The sequence below is a fragment of the Rhinolophus sinicus genome, chromosome X, assembly GCF_036562045.2.
Source record: "Rhinolophus sinicus isolate RSC01 chromosome X, ASM3656204v1, whole genome shotgun sequence".
Classification (NCBI taxonomy): Eukaryota; Metazoa; Chordata; class Mammalia; order Chiroptera; family Rhinolophidae; genus Rhinolophus; species Rhinolophus sinicus.
The window spans coordinates 39,162,342-39,183,068 of NC_133768.1; the positions used below are offsets into that span (position 1 = coordinate 39,162,342).

A 20,727-nucleotide genomic window follows, 5' to 3' on the forward strand; every position below is an offset into this window, starting at 1 on the left:
TGACATACAACCAAGATTGCTCTACCCAGCAAGGCTGTCATTTAGAATTGAAGGACAGATAAGGAGCTTCCCAAACAAGAAAAAGCTGAAGGAGTTCATCACCACCAAACCAGTATTACAAGGAATCTTAGAGGGACTTCTTTAAGATAGGAGGGGGGTTAAGGATGGGTGAAAGGGGAAGGGATTAAGAAGTACAAGTTGGTTGTTATACAGTAGTCATGGGGATGTAGGGTATAGCATAAAGAATATAGTCAATAATATTGTAATAACTAGGTATGTGCCAGATAGGTATTAGATCTATCAGGGTGATAGATGGGAATGGCGTTAGGGGAAGGGTGAAAAAGGTGAAGGCATTAAGAAATACAAATTGATAGTTAATACAGTATGGGGAAAATAATCAACAATGTTGTAAAGATCACGTAAGGTGCCAGATGGGCACTGGACTTATCAGGGGGATCACGTCATAGACTGTGTAGATGCATGCCCAATGCATTATACACCTGAAGAGCTGAAGTAGAATAATATTGAATGTCGACTATAACTAAATACATAGGTATATATAGTCACTGGAAGACTATACATAGGGAAGATAGTTGATGGTATTGTAACAGCTATATAAGATGTCAGAGGGGTAGTAGCTTGGGGGTGTGTTATCACTTTATGAGGAGTTTAAATGTCTAGCTATTACGTTGCTTTGTACACCTGAAACTAATAAAAATTAATTAATTAAAAAAAGAAATCAGCTCACATCATAAGTAGGATAACTTGTGACTACAAAACATAAAAGGGGAGAGAGTAAAGGTCTGAACCTGCAAAGGCGAATGGAGATAAGAAGCATACTGAAGAAAAAGGACACCTGTATATATGAAATGTTATTTTACATAAACTTAATGGTAATCACTCAAAAAAAAAAAATCCAGAACTGAGATATATAAAATAAAAAATAAAAAAAAAACAGAGGGAAAAATCATAGAATACCACCACACTGAAATAACAGACAGCAACAAAAAGGACAAAGAAACAATGGAGACAGAATCCTACCAGAAAACCAAAGATAGAGTGATAGGAAATCCTCATATATCAATAATCACCTTAAATGTAAATGGACTGAACTCGCCAACAAAAAGTCACAGAGTAGCAGAGTGGATCAAAAAACTAAACCCAACCATATGCTGTCAGCAAGAGAAGCATCTTAGCTACAAAGACAAATATAGACTCAAAGGGAAAGGGTGGACATTGATACCCCAAGGAAATGGTAGCCAGAGAAAAACAGCTGTAGCCATACTTATATCAGATGAAATAGACTTTAGGAAAAAAAGGTAACAGGAGACAAAGATGGATATTTCATAATGATAAAGGGGACAATACAACAAAAAGACATAACACTGATCAATATACGAGGTCTGACAATTAAGTTCACGAACTTGTAACGATGTTGGTAATCTTTTTTTTGACGCCAGAGGGTTTATTCATTATGAATTTGTACCAACTGGACGAGCAGTTAACCAAGTTTACTATTTGGAAGTGCTAAAAAGCCTGCGTGAAAAAGTTAGACAAAAATGTCCTGAACTTTTTGCCAACAATTCATGGCTCTGTATCATGACTATGGACCAGCTCACATGGCACTGTCTGTGAGGGAGTTTTTAGCCAGTAAACAAATAACGGCATTGGAACACCCTCCCTACTCACCTGATCTGGCTCCCAATGACTTCTTTCTTTACCTGAAGATAAAATAAATATTGAAAGAAGACATTTTGATGACATTCAGGACATCAAGGGTAACAACACTACAGATCTGATGGCCATTCAAGAAAAAGAGTTCCAAAATGCTTTGAAGGATGGACTAGGCTCTAGTGTCAGTGCATAGCTTCCCAAGGGGACTACTTCAAAAGTGAACGTAGTGATATTCAGCAGTGAGGTAAGTATCTAGCACTTTTTCTAGGATGAGTTCGCAAACTTAATTGTCCGACATCAGAGAAGTATTTGACAAAAAAACACACACAAAAAAACATTTTACAAGATACAACATCGATTTATGATTAAAACACTTAATAATATATTCCCAATTGGGGAGCACCAAAACATACAAAGCAACTACTAACAGAACTACAGGGAGAAACTGACCAAAACACAATGATAGTAGGGAAACTAAATACCCCATTGACAGCTATGGATAGATCATCCAAACAGAAAACCAATAAGGAAATACCCGCCTGAAATGACACATTTGACCAAATGCACATAATTGACATTAGTAGAGCACTTCATCTTTGAACATCAGACTATACATTCTTTTCTAGTGTACATGGGACATTCTCAAAGATAGATCACATATTGGTACATAAAACTAGCCTCAGCAAATTTAAGAAGATTGATTCATCCCAAGCACATTCTCTGATCACAAGGCTTTGAAATTGGATATCAACTGCAAAAAGAAAGCAGGAAAAACCACAAATATGTGGAGATTAAACAACATACGTTTAAAGAACGACTGGGTCAAAGAAGAAATAAGAGGAGAGAGAAAAATTACATAAAAACAAATGAGAATGAAAATACATCGTATCAAAATTATTCGGATGCAGTGAAAGCAGTAATAAGAGGGAAATTCATATCATTACAGGCCTATTTCAAGAAACAAGAAAGGAGCAGCCAGTTGGTTCAGTTGGTTAGAAATCAACGCTCATAACACCAAGGTTGCTGGTTTGATTCCCACATGGGCCAGTGAGCTGCACCCTCCACAACTCCACAGCTAGATTGAAGGCAATGACTTGACTTGGAGCTGATGGGACCTGGAAAAACACACTGTTCCCTAATGAAATTTAAAAAAAAAGAAACAAGAAAAATTCCAGATAAACAACCTAATGTTACACCTTAAAGAACTAGAAAAAGAAGAACAAATGAAACCCAAAGTCAGCAGAATGAAGGAAATAATAAAAATCAGAGCAGAACTAAATGAAATAGAGAACAAAAAGACAATAGAAAAAAATTAGTGCAACAAAGAGCTGCTTCTTTAAAAAGATTAATAAAACTGACAAACCCTTGGCTAGACTCACTAAGATAAAAAGAAAAAAGACACAAATAAATAAAATCAGAAATGAAAGAGGAGAGGAGGTTACCATGGGTATCACAGAAATACAAAGGATCATCCAAGAATACTATGAAGGACTATATGAGACCAAATTCAATAATCTAGAAGACATGGACACGTTCTTAGAAATATATAGCATTCCCAGACTGAATCATGAAGAACTGGAAAATTTAGATAGACCGATCAACAGTAAGGAAATTGAATCAGTCGTCCAAAACCTTCCCAAAAGCAAAAGTCCAGGACCAAATGGCTTCACCAGTGAATTCTACCAAACATTCAAAGAAGATCTAACACCTGTCCTCCTCAAACTCTTCCAAAAAATTGAAGGAGAGGCAATACTTCCTAATTCATTTTATGAGGCCAACTTTACTCTGATACCAAAATCTGGGAAGGATAACACAGAAACCAGAAAATTACACACCAATATCTCTTGTGAATGGAGATGCAAAAATCCTAAATAAAATTCTAGCAAATCAAATGCAACAATGCATTAAAAAGGTCATATATCACGATCAAGTGGGATTCATCCCAGGGGCACAAGGATGGTTCAACATACGAAAACCGATCAATGTGATACACCACATAAACAAAATGAAAGATAAAAATCATATAATTATATCAATAGATGCAGAAAAAAACATTTGACAAGATACTACATCCATTTATGATTAAAACACTTAATAAAATTGGTATAGAAGGCAAATAACAGAATGAAGACCATATGTGACAAACCCTCAGCTAATATCGTAATTAACGGTGAAAAACTCAAGCCTTTTGCTCTACGTTCAGGAACAAGACAAGGTTGCCCCCTAGCACCACTGTTATACAACACAGTATTGAAAGTCCTAGCCAGAGCAATCAGGCAAGAGAAAGAAATAAAAGGCATCTGAATTGGGAATGAAGAAGTTAAATCGTCACATTTTGCAGATGACTTGATTCTTTATATAGAAAACCCTAAAGACTCCACCAAAAAGCTAATAGAAACAATAAATGAGTATAGTAAAGTTGCTGGCTACAAAATCAACATACAAAAACCCATTGTATTCCTATACACTAACAATGAAATTTCAGAAAAATAAAAAAAAAATTCCTTTTGCAATTGCAACAAAAACAATAAAATACCTAGGAATAAACTTAACCAAGGATGTGAAAGACCTATATGCTGAAAACTATAAGACATTTTAAAAAGAAATTGAAGACACAAAGAAATGGAAAGACATTCTGTGCTCATGGATTGGAAGAAGAATCAACATAGTTAAAATGGCCATATTACCCAAAGCAATATACAGATTCAATGCAATCCCCATCCAAATCCCAATGGCATTTTTTAAAGAAATAGAACAAAGAATGATCATATTTGTTTGGAATCACAAAAGACGCCGAATAGCCAAAGCAATCTTAAGAAAAAAGGATAAGGCTGGAGGTATCACACTCCCTTATTTAGCTTGTACTACAGAGCAACCACAATCAAAACAGTATGGTGCCGGCAGAAAAACAGACACACAGACCAATGGCATAGAATTGAAAACCCAAAAATAAACCTACATAAATATACACAGATAGTTTTCAACAATGAGCCAAATACATACAATGGAGAGATGAAAGCCTCTTCAATAAACGGTGCTGGGAAAATTGAAAAGCCATATGCAAAAGAATCAAACTGGACTGCTATCTGTCACCATGTACCAAAATTAACTCAAAATGAATCAAAGACCTAAACATAAGACCTGAAACGATAAACTGCATTGAAGAAAGCATAGGTACTAAACTTATGGACCTTGGGTTCAAATAAGATTTTCTGAATTTGACCTCAAAGGCAAGGGAAGTAAAAGCAAAAATAAATAAATGGGCTTATATTAAACTAAAAAGCTTCTGCGCAGCAAACATACCATCAACAAAACAAAGAGGCAACGAACTGAATGGGAGAAGATATTTGCAAACAACACCTCTAATAAGGGGCTAATATTCAAAACATTATAAGGCACTCATACAACCCAACAACAAAAAGACAAAGAATCCAATTAAAAAATGGGTAGAGGGGCTGACCTGGTGGCTCAGGTGATTGGAGTGCCGTGCTCCTAACGCCAAAGGCTGCAGGTTTGATTCCCACATAGGCCAGTTCGCTGTGCCTTCTACAGCTAAGATTGTGAACAACATCTTTCCCTGGAGCTGGGCTGCCGTGAGCAGCCAGAGGTTGGCGTGAGCTGCCACGGGGTGCTGTGGGCTACTGTGTGCCACCATAAGCGGTTGTCGGCCAGCGTGAGTGGCCAGCAGCCAGCATGAGCTGCTGTGTGCTGTTGTGGGCTGCTGTGTGCTGCCAAAGGCTACCGTGTGCTGCCATGAGTGGCCAGTGGCCAGTGTGAGTGGCTGTCAGCAGGCGAGAGCTGCTGTGAGCTGCTATGAGTGGCCAATGGATGACTGGCAATCGACTGCCTGAGCGAGGGGGAGAGGGTGGAGAGCTCAAGGCTCATATTACCAGCATGGGCCAGGGAACTGTGCCCTACACAACTAGACTGAGAAAAAATTGCTTTTCCGGAGTGTGGGGGGGGGAGGTGGAACAAAGGGGGTAAAAATGGGCAGAGGATATGAACAGTCACTTCTCCCAGGAAGATATACACATGTATAATTTTCATATACACAGATATATGAAAAAATGCTCAACTTACTAGCTGTTAGGAAAATGCAAATTGAAACCATAATGAGATGTCACCTCACAGCTGTCAGAATGGCTATCATGAACAAGACAAATAATAACAAGCGTTGGAGAGTCTGTGGAGAAAAAGGAACACTCATACACTGTTGGTGGGAATGTAGATTGGTGCAGCCGCTAGGGAAGGCAGTGTGGAGGTTCCTCAAAAAATTAAGAATAGGGCCGGCCAGGTGGCTCAGGTGGTTGGAGCGCTGTGTTCCTAATGCCAAAGTTGCTGGTTCGATTCCCACATGGGCCAGTGAGCTGCACCCTCTATAGCTAAGATTGTGAACAACGGCTCTCCCTGGAGCTGGGGAGGTTACGGCGAGCTGTGGTGAGCTGCCATGGGCTACCGTAGGCTGTCACGGGCTGCTGTGATGACGTGTGCTGTGAGCAGCCGGTGGCCAGCATGAGTGGCCAGCAGCCATTGTGAGCAGCCGGCGAGAGATGCTGTGAGCTGTTGTAAGACCAGGTATTATACTATATCATATCATATCATATCATATCATATCATATCATATCACATTATATTATATAAGACCCCATCTTATATTATAGTAAAATAAGAGGGGGTCTTATATTAATTTTTGCTCCAAAAGACGCATTAGAGGTGATGGTCCAGCTATGTCTTATTTTCAGAGAAACAATGTAGCAAATAGGAGAGGTCCAAGATGGCAGATTAGGTAAACACAATACCTACTGCATCCCAGGATCACACCTAACCTTGTGAAGGAAATAGGCATACAAGGCCAGGAAGGGCAGAGATTACCAAACAAGATGAACACAAACAGGCACACACCAAGACACATCACAATTAAAATGACAAAGGCTAAAGACAAAGAGAGAATCCTAAGATCAGCAAGAGGAAGACAGCTAGTTACTTACAAGGGAGATCCCATAAGACTATCAGCGGATTTCTCAATAGAAACTTGCAGGCCAGAAGGGAGTGGCAGAAAATATTCAAAATCAGGAAAAATAAGGGCCTACAACCAAGACTACTTCACCAAGCACGACTATCACTTAAAACTGAAGGAGAGATAAAAAGCTTCCCAGACAAGAGCTAAACGAATTCATGATCACCAAGCCAGTATTACAATAAATGTTAAAAGGACTTCTTTAAACAGAAGAAAGGAGAAAACAAAGATAAAAGAACATGAATAAAAAATGGCAATAACTATGTACCTATCAATTATCACTTCATATATATATAAATTAAATGCTCCAATCAAAAGGCATGTGGTAGCTGAGTGGACAAGAAATCAATACCCATTCATATGCTGTGTACAAGAGACCCACTTCAAATCAAAAGGCACACACACACTGAAATTAAAGGAACAGAAAAAAATATTTCACGCAAATGGAATGAGAAAAAAGCTGGGGTAGCAATACTTAAATCAGACAAAATAGACTGTGATAAGAGACAAAGAAGAACATTACATGATAATAAACAAGAAGACATCAATAATCCCAACAAGAGGACATAACCCTAGTAAACATTTATGCACCTAACATAAATGCACCTAAATATATAAAGCAAATGTTGACCGACAGAACAATAGAAAATAACAGTAACACAATCATAGTAGGGAACTTTAACACTCCACTGATACCACTGGACAGATGTTCCAGACAGAAAATCTAGACAGAAACAGCAGCCTTTTAAATGACACACCATACCAGATGGATTTAATTGCATTTCACCCCAAAACAGAAGAATATACATTCTTTTCAAGTGCATGTGGATGATTTTCCAAGATAGACCATATGTTAGGCCACAAAACAAGTCCCAATAAATTGAAGAAGATTGAAGTCATGTCAAGCGTTTTCTCTGACCATAGTGGTATGAAACTAGAAATCAAATACAAGAAAATAACTAAAAAACACACAAGGAGGCTAAATAACATGCTGTTACATAGTGAATGGACAAAAAAGATCAAGGAAGAAGTCAAAAGATACCTTGAGATATACAAAAATAAAAACACATTAACCCAATATCTATGGCACACAGTGAAAGCAATCCTAAGAGAAAAATTCATAACAATGCAGGCCTACTTAAAGAAACAAAAACAATCTCAAACCAACTGTCTATCTTTATATCTAAGGTAACTGGAAAAAGAACAGCAATCAAAGCCCAAACTGCGTACAAAGAAGGAAATAATAAAGATCAGGTTGGAAATAAATAAAATAGAGACTAAAAGAACAATAAAAAAGACCAATGAAACCAACAGCTGGTTTCTTGAAAAGATAAAACAAAGTAGACAAACCTTTCACCACAGTCATCAAGAAAAAAAGAAAGAGGACTCAAATAAATAAAATCAGAAACGAAAGAGAAAAAGCAACAACAGATACCACAGAAATGCAAAAACATTTAAGAAAATATCATGAGTAACTATACGCCAACAAATTGGACAAGCTGGTAGAAATGGATAAATTCCTAGAAAAATACAATGTTCCAAAGCTGAATCAAGAAGAATCAGAAAATCTGAGCAGACTGTTTATGACCAATGAAATTGAATTGGGAATCAACAAGCTCCCAACAAACAAAAGTCCTGGACCACATGGCTTCACAGATTAATTTTACCAAACATTCAAAAAAGAATTAACACGTATTCTCCTCAAAGTATTCCAAAACATCCAAGGGGGGGGGAAGTCTCCCAAGCTTATTTTACTAGGCAACCATTACCCTGATTCCAAAGCCAGACAAAGACATTACAATGACAACAACAACAAAACTATAGGCTGCTATCCCTAATGAGCAAAGATGCAAAAATTCTCAACAAAACATTAGTAAACCGAATTCAGCAACCCATCAAGAAGCTCATACAACACGATCAAGTGGGGTTCATCCCTGGTATGCAAGGCTGGTTCAACACCTGCAAATCAACATGATACATCACATAAACTAAATGAAAAATAAAAATCATATGATTATATCAATAGATGCAGAAAAAGCATTTGACAAAATGCAGCATCCATTTCTGATAAAAACTCTCAGCAATGTGGGAATAGAGGGAACATATCTCAACATAATAAAGACTATATATGACAAACCCACAGCTAATATACTCAGTGGAGAAAAGCTAAAAGCATTCCCCTTAAGATCAGGAACAAGGCAAGGATGCCTACTTTCACCACTTTTATTCAACATAGTACTGGAAATTCTAGCCACAGCAATCAGACTAGTAAAAGAAACAAAAGGCATCCAAATGGGAAAGGAAGAAGTAAATTTGTCATTATGTGCAGATGACATGCTAGTATATAAAGAACCACAAAGATTCCACCAAAAAACTAATTCATTTAGAACTGATAAATGAAATTAGTAAAGGAGCAAAACAAAATTAATATTCAAAATTGGTTGCATTTTTACACTCCAATAATGAACTATAAGAAAGAGAAATTAAACAAACAATCCCATTAACAATTGTATTTAAAAAATACTTAGGAATAAATTGAACCAAGGAGTAAAAGACCTGTACTCAGAAAATTATAAGACATTGAAGAGAGAAATTAAAGAAGATAGGAATAAGCAGAAATATATACCGTGCTCATGGATAGGAAGAATTAATATAGATAAAACGTCCATACTACCCAGAGCAATCTGTAGATTCAATGCAATCCTTATCAAAATATCAATGGCATTTTTCACAGAACTAGAACAAATAACCCTAAAATTTATATGGAACCATAAAAGACCCCAAACAGTCATGGCAATTCTGAGACAGAAGAAGAAAGCTGGGGGTATCACACTACCTGATAATTTAACTATACTACAAGGCTATAGTAATCAAAACAGCATGGTATTGGCATAAAACCAGACACATAGATCAACGGAATAGAATAGAGATCCCAGAAATAAACTTACACCTATATGGTCATTTACTCTATGACCAAGGAAGCAAGAATTTACATTAGGGTACAGGCAGTCTATTTAATAAATGGTGCTGAGAAAACTGGACAGATATATGCAAAAAATGAAACTGGACCACCTTCTTATGCCATATACAAGAATAAACTCAAAATGGATTAAAGACTTAAAAATGTAAGATCCGAAAGCATAAAACTCCTAGAATAAAATATAGGAAGTAAACTTGCAGACATTATATTTAGTCATATTTTTACTGATATATGTCTTAAGGCACGAGTAACAAAAGAAAAAATAAACAAATGAAAAAGTATTTTTCACAGCAAAGGAAACCATCAACAAAACAAAGAAGACATCCTACTGAATAGAAGATATTTGCGAATGATACATCTGATAAGGGGTTAATATCCAAAATACGTTTTAAAAACTCATACAAATCAACACCAAAAAAGAAAATCCAATTAAAAAATGGGCAACGGACCTGAATAGACATTTTGCCAAAGAGGACATATAGATGGCCAATAGATATATGAAAAGATGCTCAACGTCACTAATCATCAGAGAAATGCGAATAAAAACCACAATGAGATACCACCTGACTGCTTTCAGAATGTCTATCATCAGTAAATCAATAAAAAGCAAGTGCTGTCGAGGATGTGGGGAAAAGGGAACCCTCGTGCACCGGTGGGTTGGCTGGTGGGATTTTGGTGCAGCTACTATGGAAAACAGTGCGGTGGTTCCTCAAAAAATTAAAAATAGAACTACCATATGACCCAGCAATTCCACTCCAGAGAAATCCAAAACACTAATTTGAAAAAATACCGGGGGTGCCAAAAATATGTATACAAGTGGACAGTTTGGTCAACGTTGTTCAAGCAGTAGTTCACAGAATCGGGTGTCTGGACACTGATTGTTACCACTTCGAGCACCTCTTGTAATTGCAGAAGTCAAATGTGACTTGTATTCATCTTTTGTTGTCAGTATATATTGAGTATTATTACAATTTTAATAGTTTTTTTCCTTTCTTAAAATGTGTATGCCTTTTTTTGGCACCCTCCGTATATGCACCTCTATGTTTATTGTAGTGCTATTCACAATAGCCAAGATATGGAAACAACCAAAATGCCCATCGATAGACAACTGGATAAAGAAACTGTGGTACATGTATACAATGGAGTATTACTCTATCATAAAAAAGAATGAAATCTTAGCATTTGCAACAACATGGATGGACCTAGAGGATTTTATGCTAAGTGAAATAAGTCAGACTGAGAAAGACAAACAGCGTATGATCTCACATGTGGAACATAAAGAGCAGAATACGCAAGCAAACAAAACAGAAATAGAGTCAGAGATACAGAGAACAAACTGATGGTTGGTAGATGGGAGGGGTTTGGGGGATGGATGATAAAGTGAATGGGATTAGGAGTTACAAATTGGTAGTCACAAAATAGTCATGGGGATGTGAAATACAGCATAGGGAACATAATTAATAATATTGTAAAGACTATGTGGGGTGTCAGATGGGTACTGGACTTATCAGCGGATTCCCTTCATAGATTATATAGATGCCTAACCAGTGCCCTGTACGCCGGAGAGTAATATAAAATAATATGGAATGTCAACTATGATTAAATACATATACAATTAAATATATTTTATGTGTAATACTAATATATTATATATACTATATATTACTAACATTAATACATAAATTATATATATATATATATATATATATATATATATATATATATAGTCAGGGGATGTGAAGTACAGCACAGGTAATATATATTCAATGGCCATCTGACACTAATAGCTATGTACAGTGTCAGATGGGCAGTAAACTTTGTGGAGTTATCACTTTGTGAGGGGTATAACTGTCTCACAATTATGTTGTTTTATACACCTGAAACTAATAAAAAAAAGAAAATGAAAGGACAAAAACATAAAATAATAGCAGATAGTAAAATAGTAATAACATGAAATTATTCAAAATAATTGGAAATGATAACGGGATCAATTTCCTGCCATATACAATAATGCAACGAGGGATCACTCCAATATGTAAAACAGTGAGGTGCTGGCATAACAACAGACAAGTGTTTCCACGTAGACGTGCATGCAGGCACGCACTTAATATATGTGGTTTCTGGGTAACCATGCACTTTGAACTTTGGCGAGGTCATAGCGCCGCATGGGGTCTTGCGCATGTGCAAACGCAACAGATTCACGAAGGGGTTAAGACCGGGTTGATGCCGGAGACAAAGTAGTTCTAACAGCGTCGCCAACGCTTTACCACCAGGGTCTCCATAGTTTAGTGCCCGCTGGGCGCTGAGATATTTTTTTGAAGCGTTTTGACAAGAACTATTGGTGAGTGGGGTTTGGGGGTTAGTAATAGGGGTATTTGGAGTCAGTATGGGGATTTGTTCTCATTTGAATCATTCCTTCAGTAATTTCCGTCTTTCTTTTCTCGTAGTCTCACCTCAAAGTTCCATCTGAGACCACAATTGGGTATGCATTTAATTTCAGTTATTTTTCTTTTTATCAAAAGTTATTTAGAAGTGCCTTTCGATTTTCAAAAGTAAGCCTTTTATTAATTTCTAATGTAACTTATCCGCATCCTGTGTGATGCGTATCTATTGGAACGTGTTTAGACTTCCTTCAAGGCTAAGTCCAGGGTCAGATATTGCATTTCTAGCTCGAAAATAGTATGAGTTTTCCAACTGATATTTCGTATTGAAAAATGTGTATATTCTTTTAGTGTGTGTGCTTGGTCTTTTCGGTACTCGGAGTAGAAATTTGCGTGTGTGCGCATACACACACACATTTTAAAAAATGTGTACATTTGTATATTTTACTTGGTGTTACTGGGTACCGGGAGGAATACGTTTCAGAATAAAGATTGTTAAACTAGGTTAGTGAGTTAGGACAGACGGCACGGCGTGCCATGTGCAAGTGTGGCAGCGGGACAGGGCTTGGCATCGCTCAACACGGGTTAGGTACGGCAGAACCGAGTAGGTGCTGGAATGGGGGAGGGGCATATGAGGTGATGCGAGTCTGGGAAGTGGGCAGGGCCTGGCATGGAGTGGGGCCGGGTATTCCCTGGTGCAGTGTACGGGAGCCACAGGGTTGGGAGCATAAGGCAAGACAGAATGTGTACCAGAGGGCAAGGTCAGGCAGGCAGGGCCCGGAGAGACTAGGCATGCAAGTGGGCAGAGCATGTCTGAGGGGCGGGGCCATGCGTGTTTGGGTGGGCTGGGCAGAGGTGGCTTGTATGGGACCCTGGTGCAGGGCCAGCAGGGTAGCAGGTGTGTTCTGGAGGGTGGGGCTGGGTAGGCTGAACCGAGCAAGTGAAACGGGGTGGAGTCTAGTTTTTCTGGGCAGAGAGGCAGGCCCTTATGCATTCAGGTGGGCAAAGTGGGGCCACATGGACCAGCCAGATGTCTGTGTCTGGATGTGGTGGGAAAGCAACGCCGGATAGTGCCAGTCATTCCCAAGCAGACAAGATCTAGTGGATCCAGGCAGGTGCAGTGGGCCCCTGCCACACTGGCCAGAAGCTGAGGCCACCAGTGTTAGAACAGGGTGAGCCTGTCCCCGTCTACTTAGTGCTGACCCACAGCCCTCCTCCCACCAGCGCAAGAACGCTACTTGTAATCCCCAGTCTCTGGTGAGTCCAGGACACAGGGTGGATGGGGGAGTGGAGCTTGTGTGAGGTTCTGCCCCTCAGCTCTTGCCTATAATACCCTCAGAGACTTTGCTAGGGTCCCACTGGCAAGCAACTGCCACTCAACCACAGCTGCCCCAACTGCAGAGTCCAAGCTCTGTGAGTCTGGGAAGGGGGCAGGGCCTGGCATGGGGTGGGGCTGGGTATGCCCTGGTGCAGTGTATGTGTGCCACAGTGCTGGGAATGTCAGGCAAGACAGAATGTATCCAAGAGGGCAAGGTCAGGCAGGCAGAGCCTGGGGAGACTAGGCATGCAAGCGGGCAGAGCATTTCTGAGGCATGCCCCCCAGCTGATGGCAGCGCCGCTGGCAATAAAGGAGGCACCTCAGACAATAGCCACACTCCAGCTGTTGTCTGAAAAGGACCTGCCTCAGGACTGAAACCTATACCAGGACAGGGGACGTTTTTTTTTCTTTTTAAGGAGGGTGCAGCTCACAGTGGCCCATGCAGAAATCAAACCGGCAACCTTGGTGTTATCAGCACCACGCTTGAACCAACTGAGCTAACCGGCCACCCCCCTCCCCCCGCACCCCTTCCACCCCCGCATAGGGGACTTTTCATAATCAAAGGCTAATGAGTGTATGGCAGGGACCCTGGGTGGAAGGATGGGGACAGTGAAGACAGAGAGGGTCAGCAATGAGGAGAGAGGAGGCAGGGAATGTCCAAAGACCACGTAAGAAACAAGTTGGAAAGACCTGTCAGCATTTTCCTGGCCTGCAGCCCATGATGAGTGACACTGAAGAGTTCCTGCCCCTGGATCCTGCACTGAAGAAGCAGGCAGTGAATGTGAAGAAAATGGAACATATGAAGAAAAAAGTGGAGCAGAAGGTGACAAATGGTGGAATGGGGGGCATGGAGGCAGAGGCCAGGAGCGGAATGCAGGGCAGGGGTACAGGGTTAGGGGGCTAACATCGACTCCCCTACCCATGCCCTGACCACTCTTGTCCCACAGAAGAAGAAACAGCAGAAGCAGAAACTCATGGCAAAACGGAAACAGCCAGAACAGATGGCTGCCAAGGACCGAGCCCCGCTGCAGCAGTGCTTGGGACCTGGCTGCGTGTATCCCACCCGGCCAGGCTCCAAATACTGCTCAGACAACTGTGGCATGAAGCTGGCAGCTGAGTGAGTGCACCTGGAGGTTAAACAACAGGGTATACAGTACGGCACGATCTATGCCATCTGTTAGTCCATCCACCCCTTAACCATTCATCCACCATTCATCTACCCACCCAGTGAACCAACGAACCACATTCCATGGACCAACCCACAACTCATCCGCCCTTACAATCATTTACCCACCCAGCTATCTACTCATCCACCCATCCATCCACCATTCAATCACCCATTCAACAGCACTCACTCATTTACCATTTGTTATCCTATATATTCACCATTTGGTCCCCCATCCATTTCTTCTGCTTTTATTGCCCCCACCTACCCATTCCATTTCTCGCTGTCTCCCCTCCCAGCCGCATTTATGAGATCCTGCCCCAGCGCATCCAGCAGTGGAAGAACAGCCCCTGCATTGCTGAGGAGCATGGCAAGAAAATGCTTGAGCGCATCCACCGTGAGCAACAGGACACCCAAACCTATCTAAAGGACATGGAGCGTCATTTCCATGAACTTGAGGCCATAATTCTACGTGGCAAGCAGCAGGCTGTGTACAACAATGAAGAGGTGAGTGGAATAGGTAGGGTGAAGCAGAAAGGTACCTGGTATCTTGCCCTGCCCATCCCCTCTCTGCACTGCTTCACTGGTTCTTTCACTGTCCTGTGCAGAAAAGCGAAGATGGCAGGGACAGCAGTCACCTGAAGATCTTCTGTGTCTCCTGTGGGCACCCCACCAATATGCGTGTCGCCCTGCGTCACATGGAACGCTGCTTTGCCAAGGTAGGGGCATTGGCAGGGGGAAGACGGGGCAAGGGTGTTTTTGGCTGGGTGGGGTTCACGGGGAGGGGGCAGGTTTGGTGCCTGGGTGTTTGTTGTAGAAGGGAATGCAACACACATCCATGGCTCTGCCCATTTGTGCTTTTCTTCCATACCCAGTAGGAGGGCGAAGATTGGGACAGCAGCCGGTGGTGGGGGGCCATTGGCTGGGCAGACAGGAGCACAGGGTCCCCAGGCTGCAAGTGTGTTGCTTGGGACTTGGCCATGGGAGGGCAGGCATGCAGTGTACATTCAGTTCCTCCCATTTGTAATCTTTCTTCCCAGTTTGAGTGCAAATCATCGTTCGGGTCCTTATACCCCACTTGCATTGAGGGGTAAGTGTGGGTGCTCCTCAGGGTCAAAGGCATGGTGTGGACAGGGTCAGGAGCAGGGTGGGCAAGATCAGGGGCAGGACGTGGGTGGGTTAGGGACGGGGTGTGGGCGCGGTTGGGGACTAAGTGTTGGCAGGGTTCAAGGTGGGACCTCTCTCCTCCTAACCCTTAGTACCTCACTTTCAACTTTTCCCCAGGACCAGCAGGCTCTTCTGTGATAGGTATGACCCAAAGAGTAAGAGGTACTGTAAGCGGCTCCAGGTGCTGTGCCCTGAGCACTCGAAGGACCCCAAGGTGAGACTCTTCTTTCCCGACTTCATCACCCTCCATTCCTTCCCTCTTCCCTGCCTGGCCACCCTCTTCTTCTCTTCGTCCCTGCTTCGTTACCTCCTTTTCCTTCTTCTTTCTGCCTGGTGGCCTTCATACTTCTTGACCAACCCCTGTGTGTCCCCCCTCCCTTCCTGACCACCCCACCTTCGCCCCTCCTCACTGCCCAATCACCTTCTATTCTTACTTTTCTCTGCCTGAGTGCTGTTTATTCGTACCCTCCTTGCCTGACCCCACCCCCTCAACACATTTCTCTCTCTCTGCCGGTCCACCCTCCATTCCTCTGCTCCTCCCTGCATAACCATTCCCCATGCTTCTGTTTTCCTTGCTTGACCCTTCTTCATCCCTTTCCTACCTGCGGCCGGACCGCCCCACATTCATCCCTTCCTCTCTGCATGGACACCTTCCAGTCCTCTCTTCCTCGCTTTCTCACTTCCCTCCATTCTGATTCTCCCTGCCTCACTGCCCCCTATCATCTTCTCCCTGCCTGTCATCTCCTAAATCCCGTCCTCCTCCCTGTTTAACCGGCCGGCATGCTTTCCACCCTCTCTGCCTCATTCCTCACCTCCTCCAGGCCTTCCCAGCTCTCATTCATTTACTTTTCCTTGTCAGACCTTCCCTCCACCTTTCCTTTCCTTTCTGTTTGATCCCTCTGTTCTTCTGTCCTCCCTGCCCGATCACTTCCATGCCTCCATCCCTGCTTGTTTACCTTCTTCCTCCAGCCTCCATGCTTGACCATATTCTCTTGCCCCCTCTTCTCTACTTAATCACTGAATTCCTCTCTGTCCCCCTGCTGGGTCATTCCCCACTTCTCTCCTTCCTTCCCAACTGCCCTGCATTCCCCTATTCCTGTCATCATGTCCGCCTGGTCACCCTCCATTGCTCTCTTCTTCCATACCTCATTATTCTTCATCCTTCCCCACAGGTACTAGATGATGAGGTGTGTGGTTGCCCGCTAGTGCACAATGTCTTTGAACTCACTGATAATTTCTGTCACCTCCCCAAACGCTTGTGCAACCACCACTACTGCTGGGAGAAACTAAGGCGTGCCGAGGTGGACCTACAGCGCATTCGTGCGGTAGGCTACAATACCCAGTGGGGCTGGCATGCGGGATAGGATCCCGGACTCCCTGTCTCATGCTCTCATCCCACAGTTGCAGAAACTGGAAGAGCTGAGTGTGCAGGAGCACAAGGTGCGCACAGCTATGATGAACCGGGCAGGTCTGGTGGCCCTGATGCTTCATCAGACAGTCCAGCATGACCCGCTCACCTCTGACCTGCGCTCCAAAGTAGACAGCTGAGCCCTGTTCGACTGAGGTCCTGTACCCAACACCCTGTGCAAGGGAGACACTCCATGAATTGTCTACACACCTGTTTCTTTAACCACTTCTTTCTCAGGGCATCTCAGAGTGTCTCTGTGTTTCTCTGTTCACCATTTGGTCTCCTGTCTCTGCCTACCTCTCCTTGGGAGAGGGATCCTCAAAATTCTCCCATTCCTCCCTCCATTCCTCCATCACTCTGTCTCTTCCTTCCCTGAACCTGGGAGGGGCCAACAGATCCGCCTTGTGCTCATCTCCCATTGCCCAGCATTTTGTTAATGAAATTTTGAAAGAACAAGGCCTTTTCCTATCCCCTGATGGCCCCTAAACCTGTCTCTATCTGGCCACAAACCCAATTCTGAACCTCCGATGGTGGTGGGTGACAATGCAACTGTATTTAGGGGCGGGCTCCAGTGCCCATGCAGGGGTGGCTATGAAGTGATGCCCACTCAGTGCTCGGTGGGTCCTCTTTTGTCAGGGGAGATGGCTCTTTACGAAGGGGAGCTGGCAGTCCTGACCCTTGTTCCTTGCAGTCCCCCATCCCAGGCCATCACGTTGGTGCCTGATTAGTGCACAGCCAATTCACCAACTTCTGTGTAAATGTTAATATTCCTCAGGCCAGAGGAGTTGGGAAAATGTTGAGATGGGGGATAGGTGAGTGTGGGACAGTCCTCCCTGATTTTTCGACTTTGGGACACTGAAGACAGTTCAAGATGTCATGGCAATTGTGTCCCGCCGCCACCCACCTTGTTCTATTCCTGACCATCCCATGAGGTCCCAGCTTTTTCTGTCAAACTTGGCCCCTGCCAGTCTAGTCCTGATCTGTCTTCCCTCAGCCCTTCCCATCATATCCTGTCCTCCTCTTCCCAACACCCTGCTCTGGAGATGCTTTCTTGCCTTCCCTGTCCACTGAGTCCCCATCTGGTCATGCCCATTTCACACCTATAGGGTTGCCAGCAGGGGACTGGGACCTCTACCACACCTGCCTTTGCCAGCCCTAGCTAGGCCTTCTGTGCAGTGGAGGTGTGTCTAGTAATGCTGCCTGTAGGTACCGGTATGTGTCAAATGACACACTTGGACTACTTTTCCTACTCATGGGCCCTTTATGAATTTTTCATTAATTTTCACAATTACATTTTCCTCAGGGACTCACATATTTCATCTAAATGTTTAAATATGTTGCTCTACTCTTATACCTCATATTCCACTATAACTAGTTTACATTACTGCCTGTCTAGTGCAACATTTCTTTTTTATTGTGAATATTGTAGTTTTCTTCTTTTAAATTTGATCAGCTTTCTTAGGGGCTGATCCATATAATCAATTATTTGAAAGGATCAGCTTTTGTTTTATTTATACTCCGTAAGTTAATTTTATTTATTTAAGCGTTCATTTTTTGTGAGTTGCCACTTCTTGATTTTTTGTTTTGTTTCGTTTTCATGTGTTTGCTTAAGCTTGTTCTTTTTCTAATTTCTTTTTTTAATTAAATTTGTTTGGGGGGTAATAATATTGGTTAATAACATTAGATGAATTTCTGGTATACATGATAATACCTATAACATACAACATCTGTATACTCTATTGTGTGCTCACCAGTCAAAGTCTAGTCTCCTTCCATCACCGTATATTTGACCCCCTTCACCCTACCTCCACTCTCTGCCCCTCTGGTGACCACCATTCTGTTGTCTCTACTTCTGAGTTTGTTTTCTGTTTGTTTGCTTGTTGCCTTTTGTTTTATATTCCACAGACAAATCCAAATTCCTAACTCGATTATATTTGGTTTTCCTTTTTATATATAGTAATGGATTTGAGGCTATATACTTTCCTCTAAATGTAGCTGTATGTCATGAACTCTGGAATGAAAGGTGCAACTTCAGAACTGATTTCTTACTTTGATCCTAGCTATTGAGGAAAGTTTCTTAATTTCTAACTGATTAAAGTAATTTGACTGTCTTTTCTTTCTTTTTTTTGAAATATGGTTTTACTATCATCAGAGCATGTAGCCTGTTGAATATGAACTTGTAAACATTATTCAAGATTTTCTTTGTGGTCCGGACACCCAACTGAATTGTGTAAAATTTTAATAGATATAAGAGAAGAAACTGTGTTCTCCGTTAGGTACATATTACACATTAGAACTTTTTCTTTTTCTAATTAAATTTATTAGGGTGACATCAGTTAATAAAATGATAGAGATTTCAAGTGTACAAATCTATAATACATCATTTGTATATTACATTTTGTGTTCACGATCCAAAGTCAAGTTTCCTACCATCACCATATGTTTGACCCCATTTACTCTTTTCTAAGTTCTTCCTCCCCCACTTTCCCTCTGGTATCTGAGTTTTTGTTTGTTTGTTTGTTCACTAGGATTTTTCAAACTACTTTGATGATTAAGGTTTTTTTACTCTGATTTTTTTCTCTTTTTTTCTACTTCAGCTGTTATATTATCAAAAGATAGAATAAATGTTATAATATTTTTAAACAAATTTCTCCTTGTGGTTCTGTGTTTTTTTGGGGAGTAGGGAGTGGAGGAGAGAATCCTAAAGTGTATTATCTCAGGCCATTTTGCACAATGCCGTTAATGGATTTTCCTTGTTTTGTCTGTTGAATGCTTTTGACTTTGAATTTTACTTCGATAAGTACATCACCACTGCTACTTTTATTTTGCTGCCACTTGCCTGGTGTATGTTTGCCTAAAACTTTATTTTGCATTTTTCTTTTTTGTTTAAGATATACTTCTTGTGACTATATATAAGTATATTTTTGCCCTAATCCCACATTTGTGTCTTGAGATGCAGTCCATTTAAATGTGTGTAATTATGATAATCTTACCTTGTTTGTATTATATCATGCTTATTACCAATTTTATTATTTTCTAAATACAACTTTCATCCTTTTCTTTTTCCTAATAGCTTAATGATGAAGTTTTTGGTCATTTTTGTCCCTCCTCCGCACTTCATTAGTTTGGAAAATTTTATTTTTATTAATTGTCCAATTATATACATTGTCATTTCTAACAGGCATAATTTATGTTTTCTCTATTATTTGATCAGATTATAATTAGACCTTTGTAGAGAAAGATGCTCTAACCTCCATTATTTGCCTCACCAAGATGAACAGTATTACTTCTGGGTTTTTCTAGAAAAATTTAAACTGCTGATTTGAAGACTGTTTTACTTCTATTAAGTCAATTCTGCTTCAGAAAAACTTACTTAACATTTTTATTCAAAATCCTCAGTCACATTATCTATCATAGTTTAACTTTAGCTATAGGATTGTATACCCAAGGGTGTGTGTTTTACCAAAATAGTTGTTGCTAACCATTGTTTTGCTCTCTTATTTTTGAGATCTATCTACTGATTTAGTATTCATTTATTTAGAATACTTATTTCAGTATATTCCTCAAGTAGAGTAAATTGGTGGAATACTCTTCAAACATTTCATATCTGAAACTGT

General features: G+C 41.2%; 1 protein-coding gene and 1 long non-coding RNA gene across 3 annotated transcripts in view; one reads left to right on the top strand and one right to left on the bottom strand.

The window, feature by feature from the left end:
* The window catches only part of LOC141569710 (uncharacterized), a 67,566-nt gene that overhangs the window by 14,308 nt on the left and 32,531 nt on the right, over positions 1–20,727 (bottom strand). The gene's annotated exons all lie outside the window — the stretch shown is intronic.
* LOC109439035 (CXXC-type zinc finger protein 1) lies at positions 14,002–17,250 on the top strand. Its single transcript, XM_019719228.2, has 8 exons — positions 14,002–14,193; positions 14,318–14,487; positions 14,835–15,042; positions 15,144–15,254; positions 15,576–15,625; positions 15,820–15,916; positions 16,875–17,027; positions 17,104–17,250. The coding sequence occupies exons 1-8, from the start codon at positions 14,002–14,004 to the stop codon at positions 17,248–17,250; spliced, it is 1,128 nt and encodes a 375-aa protein (XP_019574787.2).